This window comes from Podospora bellae-mahoneyi, chromosome 5 (genome assembly GCF_035222275.1).
Source record: "Podospora bellae-mahoneyi strain CBS 112042 chromosome 5, whole genome shotgun sequence".
Taxonomy (NCBI): Eukaryota; Fungi; Ascomycota; class Sordariomycetes; order Sordariales; family Podosporaceae; genus Podospora; species Podospora bellae-mahoneyi.
In genome coordinates, this window is record NC_085884.1 from 2,370,855 (window position 1) to 2,392,130 (window position 21,276).

The 21,276-nt window shown below is 52.3% G+C and overlaps 7 protein-coding genes across 7 annotated transcripts; 2 read left to right on the plus strand and 5 right to left on the minus strand.

The window, feature by feature from the left end:
* Nucleotides 1-1,074: 1,074 nt before the first annotated feature.
* On the minus strand, nucleotides 1,075-1,839 carry PRA1 (Prenylated Rab acceptor protein 1; the record flags this gene model as incomplete). The annotated part of the gene is made up of 1 exon (XM_062880351.1): nucleotides 1,075-1,839. The coding sequence occupies one exon, from the start codon at nucleotides 1,837-1,839 to the stop codon at nucleotides 1,075-1,077; it is 765 nt and encodes a 254-aa protein (XP_062731054.1).
* A 730-nt stretch (nucleotides 1,840-2,569) lies between these two features.
* QC761_511870 (uncharacterized protein) lies at nucleotides 2,570-5,157 on the minus strand. Its single transcript, XM_062880352.1, is given in 7 exon segments — nucleotides 2,570-2,956; nucleotides 3,014-3,411; nucleotides 3,474-3,594; nucleotides 3,668-4,079; nucleotides 4,142-4,513; nucleotides 4,579-4,645; nucleotides 4,655-5,157. Coding segments are annotated over 4 exon segments (978 nt in total). The 5' UTR covers nucleotides 3,856-4,079; nucleotides 4,142-4,513; nucleotides 4,579-4,645; nucleotides 4,655-5,157; the 3' UTR covers nucleotides 2,570-2,685.
* A 3,560-nt stretch (nucleotides 5,158-8,717) lies between these two features.
* On the minus strand, nucleotides 8,718-10,514 carry QC761_511875 (uncharacterized protein). Its single transcript, XM_062880353.1, has 3 exons — nucleotides 9,883-10,514; nucleotides 9,400-9,813; nucleotides 8,718-9,339 (listed from the first exon to the last, which is right to left on the minus strand). Exons 1-3 carry the CDS (start codon nucleotides 10,099-10,101, stop codon nucleotides 9,022-9,024), a joined length of 951 nt encoding a protein of 316 aa, XP_062731056.1. The 5' UTR covers nucleotides 10,102-10,514; the 3' UTR covers nucleotides 8,718-9,021.
* A 755-nt stretch (nucleotides 10,515-11,269) lies between these two features.
* ARP2_2 (Actin-related protein 2) lies at nucleotides 11,270-12,076 on the minus strand (the record flags this gene model as incomplete). The annotated part of the gene is made up of 1 exon (XM_062880354.1): nucleotides 11,270-12,076. One exon carries the CDS (start codon nucleotides 12,074-12,076, stop codon nucleotides 11,270-11,272), a length of 807 nt encoding a protein of 268 aa, XP_062731057.1.
* An 841-nt stretch (nucleotides 12,077-12,917) lies between these two features.
* Nucleotides 12,918-15,060, minus strand: QC761_511883 (uncharacterized protein; the record flags this gene model as incomplete). Its single annotated transcript, XM_062880355.1, is given in 6 exon segments — nucleotides 12,918-13,484; nucleotides 13,544-13,651; nucleotides 13,715-13,794; nucleotides 13,966-14,136; nucleotides 14,186-14,458; nucleotides 14,463-15,060. Coding segments are annotated over 6 exon segments (1,797 nt in total).
* A 755-nt stretch (nucleotides 15,061-15,815) lies between these two features.
* Nucleotides 15,816-16,153, plus strand: QC761_0080830 (uncharacterized protein; the record flags this gene model as incomplete). Its single annotated transcript, XM_062872840.1, has 2 exons — nucleotides 15,816-15,822; nucleotides 15,867-16,153. 2 exons carry the CDS (start codon nucleotides 15,816-15,818, stop codon nucleotides 16,151-16,153), a joined length of 294 nt encoding a protein of 97 aa, XP_062731059.1.
* Nucleotides 16,154-17,129: 976 nt separating this feature from the next.
* Nucleotides 17,130-20,432, plus strand: ACE2 (Metallothionein expression activator; the record flags this gene model as incomplete). Its single annotated transcript, XM_062880356.1, has 3 exons — nucleotides 17,130-17,139; nucleotides 17,217-17,464; nucleotides 17,580-20,432. The coding sequence occupies 3 exons, from the start codon at nucleotides 17,130-17,132 to the stop codon at nucleotides 20,430-20,432; spliced, it is 3,111 nt and encodes a 1,036-aa protein (XP_062731060.1).
* Between the last annotated feature and the right edge of the window lie 844 nt (nucleotides 20,433-21,276).

The window sequence follows — 21,276 nt, forward strand, 5'->3', positions numbered from 1 at the left end:
CGAAGCGGTACTCTAGATACAGAACTGTGCATTTCTCTCCTGGTCGACTTGCTCAGCTTTGTTTACTTCTGTTCACTTTTGCCAACGGGACTTTTAGATTGCCGATAGTGATCCCTCACCGACCCTCGATGTCAACGACAAGGCCAAGACCGCATGCAAGGAAGGATCAAGAAGCTGAATAATTGAGAGACTTGATGAGAAGACAGGACAAGCTCATCAAGCGTTTGGATTTGGAAAGCGTGGGGATCAACCCGCCTGACTCGGAGGACACCGCATCCCACAACACCAATGACAACCAGCTTTCGGCCACTTTGCCTGCTGCAACGAAGCATAACTCTCAGGCCCTTCCAGAGTTGGAGGCTGAGGTGACTGCCAGGCTGAACGCCGCGGAAAAGGCTTTGGCCTCCAGCCAGCGAGCGTTCCACTCCCGACTTCCGGTCGGTTATGCCCGGTTGCAAAAGATCCAATCCATCAACGAGAGCATCGCCGCCTTCAGGACACGAAACGTCCACCAGCTGCGATTCGCTGTCGTCTCATGTTGTTGAGTTCATTGATGAGGAACTTCGGGATTTATTCGAGCACCATGCAGCTCTGAATAGTTGTCTTCATGAGTATGAGGAATGCAGGGAACATCTGGCTGATGCTAGGGCCAGGGCCACAATGTTGCAGAATGCCGAATTCATGGCCTGGGGTCATAGCTTGGGTTCATGAGGGGGTCATAGTATCCGAGGGTGTGGGTGGGCTGGAAGCTACCTACAGGCACGATGTCAGGCAGCCTCGAGAATCTGAAGCAGTCAACCAGAGAACACATCCTCGACAGCCGTAGATGATCCACGGGGAAGCTGGGAAGCGGGGATCCCTGCTGGCGATCCATGAGAAGATGGGATAGCCCAGGAAAAAAAAAACTACCTATCACATAAAAAGTTCACCCAACAAACTAACCAGACCAGAATGACACGTCCAAACACTGTGAAAACATTACTTTATTGGTATCAACCAACCTTTTTATCTACCTATCCAACCCCCTTTCCCTCAAAACCCTTTCCTCTTCCGAATCTATCCATCACCACTCAGTCAATTCCCCATCTCATACCCCCCACACCCCCTCCCCGGCTCAGCAACCTCATACGCATAAACATCAACCGCAAAATAAATCAACGCATCACTATCAAACCCACTCCTCTCATCCCCCCCCTCGGCCATGCCCAAAACCTCATCCCACCCATCAGCATAATGGTGCACCGCATCCTCGCTCACCTGAGGGACGTGAAAAGTCCGGTGAAGCAAATCGGTAGCCCAGAACAGGTTGGTGGCCCCCTCCTTGACGGTGTACCCCAACCCGCAGACCTGATCCAGCCACCTTCTCTTCCCCGGGGCAAAAGACAAGTCACAGATGACGGTTTCTTGCGTAGCGTTGGAACCGCGCCAGTGGCCGGCCCAGCCTTCTTGGGTGGCGCAATTCCGGTCTGGGTCGTCGCAGCGGAAGAGCATTTTCCCTCTCGCGGCGGAGGCGACGCGGGAGAAGACCCCTAGGGGGGCGATGGTGGTGGAGTTGGGTCCGAAGTACTTCTTGACAAAGGGTGATGACTGCCCGTGCTCGAGGAGATGATCGCGGGCGACGGAGGCGAGGGTGACGGTCTCGTCAAAGGCGCGGGTGAGCTGGTGGAAGAGGGTGGAGTTGCAGCTTGAATGGATTGGGAAGGCGGGGGTGGTGGAGGAGGAGCCGGTGTTGGAGATGATGGTGGTGGTGGTGGTGGTGGTGATCTCCTGGCGGCCCAAGGGGGAGGCTGACACGGTGGCGGCTGCGGTGAGGAGGGTGAGGAGAGTAGAGGAGCGCATTTTGTTTTTGGCTGGATGCGGGGGGATGGGAAGATGCCTGGGCCAGGAATGCAGGATGATGGCAGTGTGATCTTCGAATGGCACGCAGAAAGGGGAGGGGGGGGAAAGGCGGGGTATTAATACTTGTGCCACTGGATTGAAACTCTGTGCATTTTCTTTTCTTGGAGAGGCTGGATGTATGACAGCTGAGAACCTTGATGTCAATGTTGGTTCCTGAGAACCTTGATGTCTGGCAGGGTTGGGGATTCACCATGGGGCACCTTGATGGCCACGCCAAGACAACTCCACCACTTTTTTGATAGGGAGACTGGCCAATTACCATCAGACGAACACCGTAATTGTGGTCAGAGATGCATAACAAAAGGAACATCAAGTCCCGATTCTGCATTCCAGGTGATATTGAGAAGGCGGGTTGGTGGGGGTGGTGAACGGCATGGTGGTGACAAGCTTGGAATGCCCTCGGGTAACGCGCTGATCAAGGACCCGGGAACCTGTGAAAAAGTCTTTTCGTTTCTATGAAGCATGAAATCCCACGTGGGGGGGTTGCAACCTAGAAAGTCACCCAATGGGCCAGAGCTGGATGAGCTATCCACCCATCTCAATCAAGAACAGTGTGTTCTGAAAGCCTTCCAGGACCTACACAAAGGAATCCAACGCCAGCTACTTCTCCTTCAACATCAGTCATTAACAAGCACTCATCCACTCCACAACCACCCTCAACCCCCTAGCCCCCGTCTTCGCCAACCCCGAAAGCCCAGAGAGTGTCGTGGCAACATCCGACTCCTCCGTCTCATACAACATCAGTTCCGGCCGATCCCCCAGTCCGAACTTTGCAACCAGGAGATGTCACATGAAGACATAAACCAGATGAATCCCCAAACATGTCCTGGACCCTCTACCCAAGCTTGCAAACTTCCTGTCCATTTCCGGCTTGTGATTCCCTGGTAACCACCGCTCTGGGCGGAAGGCGAGAGAATCAGGATTGACCTCAGGATCGGTGTTCAACATCCAGGCAGACATGCCCACTGGTGTACCGGGGGGGATAACCCAGTCTTTGTATACGATCGGGACGTCGAGGTTTCGTCTGGCTGACCCGCGCAGGGCTCCGAAGAAGAGGCTATATCTATGAGCTTAGCACTTTTCACAAGGTAGAGGGACAGTTGACTAAACTTACCGAAGTCCTTCCTTGACACAAGCCTTGAGATACTCTGCTTTGTTGAGCTTTATCCAAACCGGCGTCTCCTCCTTTGAGTCCATATCGGGTCCGAGAAGGTCATCCAATTCGTAGCTGAGCTTCTCCTTGAGGTCTGGATTGGCCAAGATATGATATGTAGTCACCATCATTACCCGTGGTATGTTGAAGATGGTCGCCATGAATATTGTGAGTAGCTCCGCGCAGACCCTCTCAGGAGTCCTTTCGTGTGGGGTTAGGTTGCTATTCAGAAGATGGGCAATGAGCTTGGTGTCGGGACTGAGAAGTTCATCTGTCAATTCGTCGTCTGAGGTGGTGACAGTGATCTTGGATGTTGAGATGCGCGCGGCACGGGAGGAGTCAAATTGCTTTTTAACGAGCTAGAGGGAGAAGAATGGTTAGCCATCATGGAGGAAGCTGAGGGTTGGGGATGACAACTCACCAAATACAAGCGATTATTCGTTGCCACCGTCGGCGCCAGCCGCAAGAGGAGAGTTGGGGGGATGGCGTTGATTAGACCCGTAACCAGAAGAAATGATTCAATCAAGCCAAAACCCGAGCTACTGTTTGGAGGGCTGAGTAGCTGCAGAGGTCAGCGATTCAATCTTGATCTTGCCTGATGATGCAGAAGCCTACATTGAGCCCGGAAGTTGTAGTTCATCAGTCTCCGTCAAATCTACCGCATCATCAAAACTGAAAGCGGCCACCAGATCAGCGGATACGACCGTAAACTGGTCTTGCATCTTGACCACCGAACCTGATCGGTTAAGCTTCTGGAGTCTTGATCGTATTTGCCGTGAGATCTGCCAAATAATCGGCTCCATATTATCGGTGTTTCTTGAAGAAAAGAATGTCGCAAGAGGCTTTCGTCGCAGTTTGTGTAGCTCATACGACTTGGTCAGAATGTGGGAGTTGTCAATCAGACGCAGCCCTTGCTGAGACCAGACATATTTCTCGATACGATGCTTGACATCATATGAGTAAATCTGAGAAAACAACACTGGGTCGCTGGCATGGAGCTCCCAGGGGTTGATCCTGATGATGGGGCCTACACGGAATGAAACTGACTTAGTCTATGTCCAGGCCGATGGGTTGGCAGAGCGATGTTACCATATTTTTCATGCAGCTTCTGTACCTTCAAGTAGTATTGGCCGTCTTTAATGATGTTGTAGTAAAGCTCGTGTCAACCCGTGAGTGCTGCAAGTTTGGGCCTGGAAAACGGGAAAGCGGGGAAAGGTAAAGTCGGTATAATGACACGCCACTGAGGTAAACCCCGAGGCAAGCTAGCACAGCGACTGGTAGTGGCGGGGCTGCCTCCATCAAACCACTGAGTTGCTCCAGCATGGTTGACGCCGCTGAGAAGACGCTGATGATATGTTTGCCTGAGCACAAAGAGACGGAGAGCAAAAGGCACAACATCCATCGGAGAATAATTAATGGAATGTGGTCAGTTGCCCTTTATACCTTCGCTTCTGTCAGCGGCTGCATACAGTGATGATCAGTTTCTACCGCCAATCCAATCATCAAAATAGCGATATTTCACGAACCGGTATGCTGCAAGCCTTTCTGAGGACACTTCTAATTGGATCATTTCCTCAACCAAAGTGCATATTGCTGGTAAAGACCGGCGAGTGTCGGGAAAGGGCCTTCAGGCTAATCTTATCGCCAGCCGTCTCCCCTGGTTTTTCAAAACTGGCCCCGCATCCAACGTGATCCCCGAAAGTCGCCTAGACAGACTGGAAGGAATCCCCCTCGTCAACCAATTTGGTCCTTCTACGACGACTGGGTCGATGCCATGGAGCAAACCGAACGTGACACCCGCGCTGAGACCCTCGACCTTTTTGAACACTTTGCTTCTGGCCCTGTACAACGGTCAATGCTCTCCAACTTGGGAGCTGCATCACCACCCATCTACAATATCCAGGCCGGATTGATAATGTAAGCTTTTGAGACTGATCGGCGGTGCGTGTCGTGGATGGTCAAAATTTGGAACAACTGGACTGAGCACCGGACGGACCGACAGCGGGATGTCGCCTTCAGTTTCAGTTATGATCTTCTTCAGCGGAGCTTGTAGTGTTTCCTGCGCTCGTTATGGTTACTTTCAGCCCCTTTTGTGAGAATCTAGCCGATGCTTCTTCCCCTTTGAAATCCCAGCCCTTCTTGGCAATAAACAGAGTTCCGTTCCGGTGAACTGAATGTAGGTGAAGGTTTTGCAAACTTTATCAAGTTCCACTCGCACCTCCACTTAACACGAAAAGTGTGGGAAATTGCGGCGCCTTGCCACACAACTGGTGACTCAAGTGGCTGCACAGTGCTCCAAACCTTTCTTTGCCCCTGGTAGAAAAAGGCCTGCTTCCCGCCTACTTAACATCGCACACTCACGCTTTGGACACAAAACAAGAGACCGCGATCAGATAGTAAGGCCTTCGAAGATAGTTCACACGCCTCTTAGCCATCCAACAAGGCCTGTTGTCGATATTTAACGCCTATTTACTATCTTTCCAGGCATATCAACTATCTTATTAAGGCCTTCAAAGATAGTTAACACGCCTCTAAAACATCTACTAAGGCCGTTCGACTATCCTCAAAGGCTTATCATATATATTTAACGCCTAGTTATTTTATTTGAAGGCATTTAAGCCATCTCCAAAGGTCTTTCGACTATCTTTTAAGGCCTTCGACAACATGAGTCCAGGATGGTGGGGATACCCCATTTGTGGTTGGCGTATCTACGTTGAACGAAACCAGCCATCTTGGCACAATGAGTTCCGTGGTGGTACGTGCCGCTATTGATGGCCAAAGACTGATAGCTGACATCGTGCTTGTATATCCAGTATGGAAAGATCTCAACAATAGCCAAGTCACGGTAACTGGGGTTGGCATCTACGACGAATCCGAGGACTTCATCGCTCCGGTGGATTTCAATGCTCGATACAATAACGACGGATAGGACAGGCCTAGAGCCGACGAAGTTTTGCTAGAACGGAAGGATCCCATCCAGGGCAGGTACGGATTTGCCGTACACCACGCTTGCTGGGCGCTACTAGAAGAAGGGATGGGGCCTGCCAACACCGTCCCTGTAAAGAGAGTATTTCAGATTCTCGACTCGCTTCCTGAAAGACTAGGACTTTTCCAACTTGATTGGGGCATCGGTTACGGAGCCAACGAGGCATGCCTTCCTTGGGAGCCTTGTCTTCATTTGCAGTCGCCGGGCGGCCCACCATCATCTTTTGAGCCAACCGCTCCGGCTGCGACTGATGCGAGACGCAATCATGATACAGCTCGCGGGGCCCCCGCTCAACCGAGATCATATCGCGGAGCGTGTCAAGGCACTTGTCGATATCGTGCGGCTACTCATGAAGTTCAAGAACTGGTTTCACCTTGGAATGAGGCCTCTGAGGCTGACAAAACACGTTGGCGCATGGTAGCTGGAAGTCTGGAGGGTAGTACCGATGAGATCATATATCTTCATCATGTTGGTTGTCGTGAGCTATTCCATAACACGATTTCCGTCCCTGAAGATATCTCACGGGTATCGGTGTCCATCATCCAAGCTGGGCAGTTTTGGACCCAGTTTGGGGGTCCAGACGGGGCTTATCTGGAACACCTGACTCGAGTGTCATTCTACGACTCTTCCCGTTTGGTCTTTGAGTATGACAGCAACGATATTCCGGCTGTCCATACATCATTTGGGAGGGCGGTAAAACGGAATCATCAGGAAAAGGTGAACTTCGACATTGACGGCCCTGGCGGTGAACCCATCATCAGTGTTACTATCCGCCAGATTGTCCAGAACAACGAAGAGGAACTTGGCCCAACTGATGGGCTTTTGGGTTCTTTCCAGGTATGTCATTGTCTATTCACACGGCACATATGGGTCAGATTTGGGATTGACATACTAATGAGAGACTATTGTACTAGATTCGCACAAACAAGGGGAATCGCTGCTACTTTCTCGTGGACGATGAGGATAACGATGAGGATAATGATGAGGATAACGATGAGGATGACGATGAGGAAGGCGATGAGGGGGGACGGGACATCAAAGTCATGGAGTTCGTAGCTAAGCCGCGTACTGAGGTCACTGGGTTCTACGGGGCCCAGTATTTCATGGCAACTGGACTGGGGGCGCTAGGAATTATGACAACCCTGGCGAGCATTAGATAAACTGTCATAAATAACCACATTTTTCTGAAGCATGTCTCAGCCACAGACATCAGTTCGTCTACCAAAAGACGGATCATCAACCAGATCGAGATCTAGCTATTACATTAATGGGAATACAGCAGACTATCTTCAAGCCGAACACCAGCAATGACTCAGGTGGTTAGCTCCCGGTTGTCCATTTCACCACTTATCAATGATGACGTAAACATTTCATGCTCAGTTCCTCCCCTTGTGCTCTATCAACCCAGCGTACCTGTTCCAGTTGTCTCTGTGCTGCTTCGTGGCATTGAGTATGGTGGTCCGTCCCGGGGCGCCAAACTGAAAGGCTTGTGTTCCACAGTCCACTATGGGACGACCAGCTGACTCCTGATTTGATTCTGAGGTGATGTTTGCGGTTCTGCAGAGATGGTTGTCCAAGAAGATACAACCAAGTGAGAGAGGGAGAGCGATGGTAGTTATACAATCGTTTCGACTCTTCCTTGTAGTCTGTTATTCATGGAGCGTGGTGGTGCAGCACCAGGGGGTGCCATCTCTCCGAGCACCATGACGGTGCTCTCATTTGGCGAGCGCTGCTGACACGATGTTAGGGGAGAGCTAATATGTTGATACACCGGCAACAACGGGCGGACAGTTTGGGGGTTTGGGATGTCTTGTGACAGTCAGTAGCTTGAAAATGTCAATCTTGACGCAGAGAATTCCTGTTTAATTGTTGGTTTATGGGTGTATTCCTCGGTTATTCCCCATACCGAAGCAGGATATTCAGGAGGTTCTGGCTAGAACTTGTGTGTCATGGTGGTGGGTTCTTGTCACAAGCTGCTTCACTTGAAGCAGTCCAATTGAATGGGGAAAAGATGGCTGTATTCTCAAGCCCTGATAAGGTCTTCAACTTTGGATTTAAGCCACCCAAAGGTGGATCCAGTTCATCTTCCCACAAACTACTGATGCCAAAGACATATCGATTCGGGCCAGTGAGGTATCTATAGGATGTTCTACTATCAAGATAGACTTAGAGAGCTGATCTTTCTGATTGCTAAATTATGTGTAAACATGGCTGCCGCTGCCCCTGACAGTAAGATGCCTAGCTGATACCCCTAAGTCTTATCTTACCGCCAGCACCCCTATCTTGCAGGCTCCACCCGTCGCCCCACCAACCATTTGTGCTGTCAACAATCTAAAAGGGGGAAGCTCCCATGCCGTGGACAAAATAACTGGCACTGCAAAACACTGAATCAGGCCTCGAAAAATAGTTGATAGGCCCTGAAAATAGTCAGGACGCCTTAAAACATTGTCAAGAGGCCTTAACCGATAGCTAATGGCCCTTAAAAGAGAGTTAAAAGCCTTGTCTTTGTTCTGACGAGGCGTAGTTGTATTTTGCCCATCTCTGGCGCGTTCTTGCCTTCAGCTTTCGCTCTTCCACGCTGATCTCCACAGAGCAAAGTATTGTCTGAACTTTACTCACCCACGCGTTTCCCACGTGTCTCTTCAGTGCAAATGAGGTCACGAATCAGTTCACGAGCTGCAGATCACAAAGGCAGTCGCACCAAATAATATAAATCAGCGCAATCTCATTGGTCTCTGTACGCCATAAATAGCTGCCTGTGATACCTTCCCTTTTCAAAGCGATACGAAAAGTAAAAAAGCAGCGCGAAATAACAACTCCCTGATGATATCCCCAAACACCTCCCATGCACGGTTATCCCGGAAGGTCATTCCATTTCATCCCATATCCCATGTGTCCTCCCCACCAAACCCATCAAGCAACGCCGACTAGAAAAACCAATGAAGCATGCCGTTTACTCAGCCTTATCAGCAGGGTATCTATGCTACTCAACAGTCCTAACAGGCAAGCAATAAGTAATCTCGCTGCCCAACCTACGCGTGGGGGTGTTGGCCGCGGAAGCGGGGACGGCAAGCGGCAAAGTCGCAGTCATTTGGCTAGCCTCATCATCCGCCATCTCGGCGTCGTCACCCGCGCCGTCCAGCTTCGCATGAGCATCATCCTCCTTCATGATATGCTCAGCTTTGGTGGGAGTAGTCAACTGCAACTGGCCCAACTGAGGGAGACACTGCTCCTCATCAGAAGCGGTGACAAGGCTCGAGTTACTGCGGAGATCTCGCATGTGGGAGACGATGTTGTTCAACTGTAAATAGTCGCCACATTTAGTGTTTGAACAAATTGCAAAGGGCGCGAAGAGACTAACGGATTCATAAATCATATCCAACCCATCAGGCCCCTGTCCAGCACCATTCCCAACAGGCACAGCCGTTCCCGCAACCTTCTTCCGCTTCTTGCTCTGGTTAGCCACGCCGGCAGCAACAGCCATGGCCGCCTTCCGAGCCTTGACATCCTCCGGACTGCCGCTGAACTCGGGATGAGCCTTGACCTCATCCTTAAAAGTCTTGAGCTCGAGCTGCATCTGATTTAACCGACGGTTAATGCCACGAATGCGCTCGAGAGTGGGCTTATTGCCGAAGAAGATATCAATCTCTTGCTCCACAGCAGCAGCGACTGACTTGGTGAACTTGCGCTCGAGGCGGTCGACGGCGGCATCCTGGCGGGCGACACGGCGGACGAGGAACTGGATGGCTTCTTCGGGGGTCTGGCATTGATTGGCCTAGAAATTGGGGATGGTTAGTTAATATCGAAGTGAAACCAGACAGAACAGATGAGTGAATCGTCTTACAATGAACGTGTTCGCATTATCGACAAAGGTCTGATAGCGACGGTTAAAGAAGCGCGCCTCTTCCTCGGTCATCTCCTCATCCATGTCGAAGAGGGGGCGGAGAGGCATGGCGTAGGAGCCGGTGGGCTGGGCAATCGGACGAGGCTCGCTCTCGCGGTTGAGATTCTCTTTGTGAGCCTCGAGGTACTCATCCAGGGGGATTGTCTTGCTCAAAGGCATGATGAGGAGTAGAGATAGGTAAACTGTGGATGTAGAGGTAAGAGAGTAGAAGAGATAACTCGCGAGTGCAGAGGAAAGCCGAAGAGCTTCGAGAAGGCAAAGGATGTGAGGAGGGTTTGGTGAAAGATTGAACGGAAGAAAGGTATGAAATAGAGGAAGAATTTATAGACCTCTCAGGAGCAGAACCGTAGCCAGGACCCACTCTGGTGACTATTGTCAAGTGAATGGAATGAGGCAGTGACGTAGGGGAGCAATATCGCAATCAAAGGTTGAAATCTCTTCACTAGGCTGCCAATGCTTGCGTAGAGATCCAGTCATGGGCGGTGTGACTTGGTGACTTGGGACGAAAGGAACGAATATGGCGGAGGGAAGAAGCGTACTGATGGATGTGTCCTGGGCCTTCGAGAGAGATCACGGAACCAACAGTGTAAGACTTTACCTTCCCATAGTTTCCCCAGAGGAAGGAAGGGGGCATCGAGATCAGACGAATCTAGTCCATCATGCTGGTTGACGCTCTTGGCACCGATCAGCTTGAGGAGACCTCCTTATCGTCTTACTATCGAGGTATTCAGCCGGTCCGGACACGCCATAGCAGAGATGACTAGCACTACAAAGTAGATTAACACAGGATAGTATACCAAAGTATCTCTTATAAGATATATACTACCTTACCTTCCCTGTGGGAAGGATGTCCTTTTGCTTCCACCATCACACTCCCCTTACCATGACCAGGTCCTCAATTCTCTGCCGCCAAGATGTCCAGGCTGCTCGGTCTGCCCTTCCTACTCCTTCAACTTCTTCTCGGGCTCCTGATTGTTCACCTCAAACTCCCCATTTTTAAGCGCGGCAAGCCCTTCTACGAGTCCCTCGAGGGATTGGTGGTAGCTACGACCGGCCGATACCAATGCCGCTCGTACGCCAAAGCGCAAACAAAATGACAAGATAGCTACTGATGACGAAAAACCTGTAACTAATAAAGAATGTATAAACTGAAGTTGCGCCGTATCTCGGGGTTTGGAAGCCAGCTCTCTACCGTCCGAGTTGTACATCAATAGATAGAACGAGAAATGGATCAACAAAGCGATTTTTGTGGATCTCAAGAGTCAAAAGAAATCACAATTCACGTCTATCAAAACTTCATCTCTACCAACCACCATCAACCACCCCTCTACTGCGAACTCCCCCCACTAATAGTCAAAATCTGCCCATTCACCCACCCGCCATCTTCACTACTCAAAAAAGCCACCACCCTCGCCACATCCTCCGGCACCGCGCACCGTCCAAGCGGGCAATGAGCAGCCATCAACCCCTCAATCTTCTCCTTCCCCCAATCCGGGCTCCCCCCGGGAATATAATGCCACGCATTCTCAGTAAACATATCACTCTTGATCCCCCCCGGCGCAACCCCATTAACCGTGATCCCCTTCACCCCAAAGTCCGTCGCGAAACTCTTCACCATCCCAATAACCGCCATCTTGCTAGCATTATACAGCGCATGATCCTTCACCCCCAACAACCCAGCCGCAATGCTCGTCATGAGAATCAACCGCCCGTTCCGCTCCAAATGCTTGTACGCCGCCTGCCCGACAAAGAACTGCGCGCGCGCATTAAGATTAAAGACGTGGTCGTACTTCTCCTCGGTCACCTCCTCCGTCTTGTCCCAGGATTCAGTCCCAGAGTTGGACATGACAATATCGATCTTGCCAAAGTGCTTCTTGGCTTCCGAGAACAGGCGGTTGATCTCGCTGACTTTGGACACGTCAGCCTGGATGGCGATGGCCTTGGCGCCGTTCTTGTAGCTTTCGATCTCCTTGACCACCTCGCTGGCCGGGCCGGCCGAGGAGACGTAGTTGACCACAACAGAGGCGCCGCGCTTGCCGAGCTCGAGGGCGACGCCGCGGCCGATGCCGCGGCCGGCACCGGTGACGAGGGCGACCTTGCCTTCGAGGCTGGCGGTGGGGACGGCGAGGACCATGGTGGTAGCGGTGATAAGGGACAGTACGGTGCTGTAAGTGATAAGACTGGCTCAAAGGGGGAATGCGTGTGGTTAATAGTCAAAGAAAAAATAATAATAAGACAACGAGAACCAAGAAACCAAAAAACCAAAGCCGGGCACTGCCTTTATTTCAAATTCACCATGTACATGGACATCCCTTGACTCACGTACAACCTCCTCCCCTTACTCTTACAAAAACGCCGGAGTTATCAAAGCAAAAAAGTACCAGCCCTGCTGCAACTCACTACCCTCACGGTAGTCCGGACCTGCAGCCTTTTACTTCGGGGCTTCCCCGCCCCACTCCGCCCGCACGCTTTGTACAACGGACTATGCAACGGGATTGCCCCGACCCGTAGTCCGGACTGCAACACCAAGTGCGACGGTGCCAACATCTTGGTTTCTCCAGACTCTAGTCAGAAGTTTAGTTTCTCGCGAACAGCCGACTGGTGAGGCCCCCTTTGAAAGTACAGTGAGAGTCCGAAAGCGGTGGAGGGGAATGCCGATCCGTCTGTGTCTCCCTCCCTGGCGGAGCGGACCATGGTCAGCATTCCGTGTATTCTGAGTTCTGACTCCAACCCAGCGCCACGGTAAGAAAAGCTGACTGCATCCGTCCGCCGGCCCAGGACATGTCAATCCTCGCGACTCGGGAAGAAGGAAACTGCCAGCAAAGATACCGGACGGCCGCTGTTTATAAGGCTCCGGTGCCCATTTCGGTCCCGAACATGACAAGGTCGGCAGACACCGAGCACCAAGTACCCGAATCATGTCCTCGGTGAGTGTTCCCCTCCTTTATCCGCCAGTTGTCCGTCCGTCAACAACCTCACTTCCTCTTGAAGTAATCCCCCCATAAATTCCTCACCTCCCTCACAATCCCGAACCTATTTTCCAGCACCCTCCCCGGGTTCATGTGCCTCGTCTGTGCAGCCTTATTCAGCGCCTTCCTTCTCGCTGCCTCCTCGGGCATCTCCAGCCAAATCTTTTGCTCCTCTACCACATTCTTGACCGTCCAACCCCCCAGCCCAGCCGGTAGTTTGTGGTCAACTGGCTGCGCCGGTTTGGGCGCCGGAGTCCCCCTGAACAGCCATTCACAGTATCTCTGCGCCTCCACCTGTTCCTGGTTTTGCGGGTCCACACCCTGGATGTTCGTCTTGCTTCGGAGAAGGTTCTCAAGCTGCTCCATCGTCGGGCGCTTGGCGGGAACATGAAGCATGCACTGATTGATCAGCTCGCGGAGGTCACGGTCGATGTGCTTGAACTTCTTGTCGTTGAGGATGTAGCCACCAAAGCCATATGCGGTCGTTTCGGTGCCGTCGAGCATTTTGATAGTGATCTTTTCAGGCGAGGGTGAAAGTTCTGCGTGACAGAGGGACACCATTTGCCAGATTACCTGCGGTAGAAAAATGTTAGCTGGTAGTTACATTAGTGATGATCTCCCGTTGGACTCACAAGTGCGATTTGATACAGGTTGATCCACCAGTTAAAATTTCCAGCCGTCTCGGATTTGATCGTTCTTGGGTTTCCGCTGATGTAATCCCATTCTTCAGAGAATTGTTCCTTTCCTTGTCAGCAGTAAGCCATGTGGATCATGTCCAAAGGGGCCCCTACAGGTGTGCAAACTGATTGTTTGCCTCTGCCTCTCGAATTCCAGTAGACCCAGGCGCTGGTATTCCCGTTGTAGATGTGGATCAGGCCCAAATCTGCAATCTAAAAGATATCAGCATCGCCCAGAATGCCAGAACACCGGGGGAGGTATAACCTACTTTAGTCAAAGGAGCAAGGTTGTGCTCGTTTGCATCGAACTCATCAACCAAGACTGTGGACATTTGTTAGACATTCTATTGTGACAAGTAGAGGAGGGTCATTCTAACTATTCAATGGGTCGATGTCATAATGGACCATCGTGTCTCTGTTATCGTAGGACTCGAGTGGTCTGAGACCTCTTGCTGTTTCAGATACTTCGGGGACCTGTACTTTGCTCGGGTCGACGTCCCAAGGCATAAAGGCTACAGGATAGGCCATTCCTATCACACCGCGAAATACTATCCTAGAAGTCAGTGTCAGTGGGGATATTTCAGCTCGCATACTTACAACAATCAAACACTTGCCACAAAACCAGAGTCGGGAACGGCCTCCTGGTCATGACAGCCCTGCAGATATGATCGTCCAACCGCCCACGATTCATAAACTGAATAAACAGCACCCTCTGGTTCGCATCCAGCTCTTTTCTCGCGTCTACTTTCATGTCGTGCTTGATTTCGTTCAAATCCAGCTCCTCAAACTCGCCAATTGGCACCGCCTCAATCACTTCAAAAATCATTATCGCCATCGCCATCCTTGGGGTCACGTTTGCGTTTTCTCCCCCTACTATCAATAGACGCAGGCACAGTCATATCCACCCCAGCCGCTGTCTGCCTCGCTATAATTCCCAGTCTGTTGATCGCGGCATCAGATATATCCCCCTCAGCCTGCAAGATAACCTGCTGCATGACGTGTTTCGCGCCCGCGGTCATGAGGTGGGCCTTGACCTCACGGGGGATACACGGGTAATGGGGAAAGATGTCAATTTTGCACACGACCCGTAGCGTTTTGTTGTCCTTGCCAACGGCGTCGTACATACTGGCCACGCCTAAACCACCCCAGCCAAGAACCTTGACCAGCCTGAAGTCAGCAACCGCCATAGTCGCAGCCAGTCTGTCGTTAGCCTCCAAGGCAGCCTGCCTGGTCTGTCCAGGACCTGCTTCGTCCCAGACCTCCTGGATTTTGTAGATAAAGTGCCTTGCGTGTTTGTTTTGGTAGCCCTTCCATTTCCCAGGCTTGGGGACTTGCAGTTTCATCAATGCCTCGTTGCCGGGGTGACCATAATTCAGTCCTCTGCGGAACTGGTCGAAGTAGTCTTGTCGCTGCCGCTGCATGTAGCGGAAGGCTTTTAGATCCTTGATATCCTCCGTCTTTTGGTTAGCCATGTTGGGCGAGCTGTAGGTTTTTTCCCTTGATTTTCTCGGTGTTGTGAGGAAGATGCTGTGTCTATTCCGATGACCTCGTTAGCCATCCTTGAGGATACATTTTGGGCTTTTAGTCGTGGGTGTAACCTGTTCCATTGACAAGGCCACAAAGGGCAGCATTTGTCAGCCGCAGCCATGGTGCAAGGCCATCTTCTCAGTGGCCCTCGAAAGGGAGTCGCTGAACCGACAAAGCCCTTTGGATGACCCATCCATTTCCGGAAGGCGGGCTTAGATGTTGATGGCTGTCGGGACATGATGGTCGGTTGATGGCCGGGTGATGGAAGATAATTTTAGAGATGAAAGGTGAAACGCACAGCATTCTCCAACCCCACACAGTCTGTGAAACAGGAGAATAGGTAGCGCCTGCAGCAAAAGTTACCCTGACTCTTGCCATATAAAATGACATGATGTCTCTCACCCATGATCTTATCTTATCTAATCTCCTAGCCCAGAGCTAACGCAGGGCGGCGTTGAACCCCTCGTCTCTGCCCTCGTCTGACTTTGTCCCCTCTCTTTCTGGATATTGGATCCAGGAAAAGGGATGTGATAGGATGAAATAATCTCCAGGACCCGGCAGACATATAACCTCACCTCAGCCGAGTGTTGCCCTCCCTGATGTGGGGTTGTCGGTCGACTTGCAACATCCATTCACCATCTTCTCTCCTCAGCAATTGCAGAACCAACATGTCTCCAGAACAGTCTTAGTCATTGGTAAGATGATACGTGTCACACATCTTTCTGATTCACTTGGATTGACAATACAGCAGGCGCCAATGGAGTCATCGGCTTTCAGCTGGCCACCAGGTTCTTAAAGGAAGGCTACAAAGTCTTTGGAACATACCGCCCACGGACAAAAGACGATGTCTCGGTTGCTGAGGTGAGGTGGGGCCGCCCTCAAGCGATGATCCTGACACTGAGACAGCTCGAGGGAACCGGGGTGCAAAGCATCGAGCTGGTTTATGCCAATGAAGAGTCCATCAACGCCGCTGCCAAGGGGTTTGCTGGTGAGAAGCTGGACATTCTCATCAATTGCGGAGCCATATACAACACCTAGGACGAGAAGCTGTTGACCGAACAGACAGCCGATGACCTTCTCAGCCACTTCAAGATTAATGTGGTAGGCCCCGTTTCTCGCCTCCAAGGCATTCCTCCCGGCTCTGGAAATGGCAGAAAATGCAAGGATCATCACCATGCCGTCCGACTTTGCCAGCGTCGCGGACAACACAGGAGGAAATGTCTGCTACCGCATCTCTAAGTCTGGCGTCAACCAGCTCACTGGGACCATGGTTCTTGACCTGGGGAAGCTAAGTTCCAAGATCAAAACGTTAGCTGTCCACCCGGGATGCCTCCAAACCAAGATGATGGAGTGGACGGGCGACGACAACATGGACGAATGCATGAGCAGTCTGGTCTCGGTGGTTGCACGGTTTGGCACTGCCTTGGGCACGGACCTTCCCAATGGCGGATATGTGAAATGGAACGGCGATATCATGGCGTATTAATGGCCGTCATCGTTGAGCCTCGTACCTAGAGAGTTGTCGAGGAAACCTTGGTAACCACGGGAGTGCACGAAGCAAGGCCAGGTGCGGCCAGGGCCCGGACGAGCACCAAGGCAGCGATCAAAAGTGATGTGAGCCAAGACATGGCGAGGTGACCCTGCAGATTTCTGGAAAAGACACGCATTAGCACCCATCATGGCCCCCCTGGAGTTCTGCATATTGATTTGCACTCCACTGGAAATCTCATCCAGAAATGAGAAGAGAATTGCTGCAAATAAAAAAGAGCGCGCGGCAATGGGTCACGGGGACTGTGCCAGCACTGGCCAGGTGTGGGCGACTGGACTGGACCGTGTGATTTTAGCGGGGAGATCTCAGTGGTGGAGCGCTAGCGGCGGCAGCTAGTGAATGGAGCAACCTGCGGCCAAACAGCCAATGGAAAACCTCGGTTCGGCAAGACAGAGAGGCATTGTTCGCTGTTGTCCCTGGCAACGCCAAGCACCCGGCAAGAAAACAAAGCTTGGAACAGCGATCATGGGCCCTCGTCGTCCTAAGCATCCCGGCAGAGCAACCATCTGCTGCAGCAAATCCATACTTTTGCTGCAATTCCCCAACCTCCAGATTTTTCCCACGAGACCTTCAAGCATCTTGCCTTGCCAATTCCAGCATCGCTCGCCTGCTTGCTTGCCTCCCAGTATACACCAAGGCCAATTCCCGATTCGCGACATCGCGACCCTCACCGCCGCCCAGGCTCATCGCCGGCGCAACAGGTCTCTTTTTCGCGCGCACCCTCGCCGTCGACTAAGGTCGACAGCGACAGCGCGGCTCCAACTGCCCCTGCCCGCCTGCTGTTCGACTTGCGCTTAGAGGTAGGCACCTTGCTGTCTTGGTCCTGGGGCCAATGTTTACCCCGGTGGACCCGCAAAGCCACGCAGGGCAAAACTGACAACGCCAATCATCCAGTCTCGATACCATCATCACCAGCACGTCGTGATCTTTCCACGGGATCTATACACCACTCTACACGCGACTTCTACCGTTGCAATGCTCTCCAATCCTCCTCAATCGGGCGGCGGCATGCACCCGCGCCAGCGCCAACACCGAAGACAAATCTCCACACCCACAGCCTTTGAAACCGTCAAGATCGCGCCACTGCCCAACTTTTCCCAGCAGCAGCAACAACAACGCCAACCTATCGCCCACCGACGAGGTCTGAGCCTGGATACTCGACGACAGCAGCAATTCGTGCCCACGACGCCCACATCATCCTCTGCTCGGCAAGAGTATCTCGCTGCCCGACATGAGTACAGCAACCAGATGGCAGCGATACCGCCAGTCTCTTCCTCCAGCCCGGCCGTTCCCACCACACCACAGCAAATCCTTCGAGAGAACCAGCAGCGACAAAGCCTGTCGCGTCCTGGCACGTCCGGGACCGACCACAGCGACACCTCGTCCAACCACTCGTTCCAGTCCTTCCATGACAGCAGCGACGCCTTTCTCGTATCGCCAAACGTGACGCCCAACAACCAGCGGTTTGTCGATGCCCTGGCCAGCCCTGTGCCAATGGTAGAGATGAGCCCCCTGCCGTACGAAGCCTACATGAACTCGATGGGCATGATGAAGAACCAGGCCGGGTTTGGCAGCAACAGTGGGATCGACGTTGGAGGGGGGGGTTTTGACTTTTACGCCCAGGGGAATAGCGCGCTTTCCACACCGACGTTTCTTACTTTTCCTGATTCTAGTCCTGCGAGCACGGGTCAGGGTGGGTGGATTTCGGAGGGGGAGACGGGGTCTGCGCAGAGCCGTAGGAACTCACGCAGGATAAGCAATGGGATTAGTGATAAGGTGGCCAAGTTTGAGAATATGATGAACAACGGCAGCGACCTTCAACATCGGCCGATGACACCTTCCAATCATCATCAGTTTGTCGCGGGAGGGGAGATCAACCAGTGGGCTGCCGGGGTGGACAATGAGAGTTTTCCTCCGACCCCGACTGAGATACCGGCGGAGCAAGAGCAGCAGCAACAGATCCCGAGCAGGTTTCGCGATGATTATGATGAGAGTATGGAGGAGACGCTCAAGCCTGTGAGGGGGAATAAGCATAATAATCGGAATTCGGGGATTTTCCAGGAGCTGAGGCAGCAGGCGGAGCAGCAAGCTGCTGCTGCTGCTGCTGGCGGTGTCAGTCAGACGCCGCCGCCGCCGAGGGGAGGGGTGATGGGGGAGTATGGTGGTGGGATGCAGCAGGGGTTGACGACGCCAGAGTTTATGAACATGCGGAGCATGAATGCCGAGTTTGTCAAGATTGAGCACAATTTTGATGGGTTTCACTTTGGGATGGCAGGGGGAGGGACGATGGCGCCGCAGATGGGGGGTTTGGTTGGGACGGCTGCTGCCGGGGGTATGATCAACCCGGGTGGTGGTGGTCAACTGGATGGTGATGGACAGAAGGCGACGCTGGAGCACATGCCGCTTACGGCGGCGAGTCTGTCGCGTCATAGCTCGCCTCATCCATCGTCGTTGCATCAGCACCGCCGAACGGAGTCGATTGCTTCTCTGGCGTCTGCGGCGTCGATTGCGTCGATCAACATTGAGGAGACAAAGACGGACACGGGGGTCACGCTGGATGACATTGCGCAGTATATCCAGGGACCTGACCCTTCGGATGGGAAGTGGGTGTGCTTGTACGAGGAGTGCAACAAGCGGTTCGGGCGGAAGGAGAATATTAAGAGTCATGTCCAGACGCACCTGAACGACCGCCAGTATCAGTGTCCGAGCTGCCACAAGTGCTTTGTGAGGCAGCATGATTTGAAGAGGCATGCCAAGATTCACACGGGGATCAAGCCTTATCCGTGTGAGTGTGGGAATAGCTTTGCGAGGCATGATGCGTTGACGAGGCATCGGCAGAGGGGGATGTGCATTGGGGCTTTTGATGGGATTGTGAGGAAGGTGGTGAAGAGGGGGCGGCCGAGGAAGGACAGAGGGGAGGGGGGGGAAACAGAGAGAAGGGAGAAGAAGGAGAGGGTTAGGAAGGGGAAGAAGGAGGATGGCGGGGGGGAGGAGATGAGTAGTGCGAGTAGTCAGAGTGGGTATAGTGAGAGTTGCTCGAGTGTTGGGTCGCCGAGGGGGTATGAGGAGGACTTTCCGGATATTTTGGATGTGGCGATGACGGGGGGTGGTAATGGGGGGAGTGGGACTGCGACGATGGATCCGGGCAGTTTGAGTTTGGGACCGCCGGGCGGTGGGGGTGGTGGTGGGTTGAGTAATGCGCGGATGCCGCCTGTTCATCCGATGTATAAGGGGACGACAACAAGTATGGAGGAACAGGTCAGGAGTCCGAGCGCGATGAGCAATTACAGCCATGCCTCGTCGAGGCTTTCTGGGAGGAGGGGGACCGTCGGGGAGGAGTTTGTGCCGCCTCGGCGACATGGGTCTCCGGCGAAGAGCACGGCGAGTTATCATACTCCGCCGGAGCTGTCGAGTAGCTCTTCGCCGCCGCCGACGGGGACGAGTGGGAGGTTTTTTGAGGATGGGGACAGTCAACAGCAGCCGGTTTCGACGGGGGTTTGTATGCCGGGTTTTGTGAGCTTGGATAATGACATGTTGATTGGGTTTGGGGGGGAGGGTGGTCATCCGCATGGGTTGGTCGTGCCGGTGCAGTTGGATCATGGTGGGCATCATGGTGTGCCGGGTTCGATGGGGATGCAGCATCAGGGATTAATGTCGACGTTGGGAGACAAGTTTGATCCTGAAGGGGAGTATGAGCAGATGGGGATGTTTGGGGGAATGAATGGGATGGGGGTGCCGGGCGGGGATGTGTTCTTTTCGGGGAACTGAGAACTCGATGGGGCCCGGGCCAAGTTACTACTGAGCAATACCTTTTTCCTTTTTCTTGCCATTGCTTTCTATGTAATATATCTGGCTTTTCTTGTATCTCTTTTTGTTTTCTCTTGTATTGTGTGTGGGCTGGGCCGGGCTGGTTTGGTTATAGAACTGGCAAGGCTGGTGGTTTGGTGGGGTCGTGAGGCAGGCTGACTGGGCATTTGGATTATCATTTGGGGTTTTTGTTTGTTTGTGTCTTACACTGTTGCTGCCTTTCTTTTGTCAATCTCTTCTCTCTGGTCTCAAGGGGTATGTGCAAAGGCTGGAAACAAGGGGTTTTTGCTCTCGGGCGTGGGTGTCCGTTTTGCTATCTTATATCATGGTTGGAAGTTTGTTCCTACTAAGAAGCGTATAATTCTTGTTTCTTGAGATTTATTGCCTTGTCTATTTTGCTCGCTTCTGCTGCTTATGAAGGCATTTATAACGTGTACTTTAATGTCGCTTCATGGTGGCTAGTATAAAATAGGGGTGAGGGCTTGGAGATTACGGGATGGGGGAGGGCGATGGGGTTGGATGATTGGTCTCGGTTGCGGGAGGGGGTGGGGTGATTCTGATTTGCTGTTGTGTCTGTTTATTTATTTTTTCACGTTGACTTGTCGGGTGGCTGTTGTGCTGATAGGCGCGGTTTGGATAATTGGGGGTGGATAGATACTTTACCTAGTCTGCCCATGTTGGTAGCAACAATAAAGAGAAGAATTGAGCTTGTTATTCTGTCTTGCAATACGTACTCTGTCTCATGTGTCTACCTAACATGTATGTGTGCTTCGAAATTTCGGAGCCATTATGAGTCTGCGTAGGT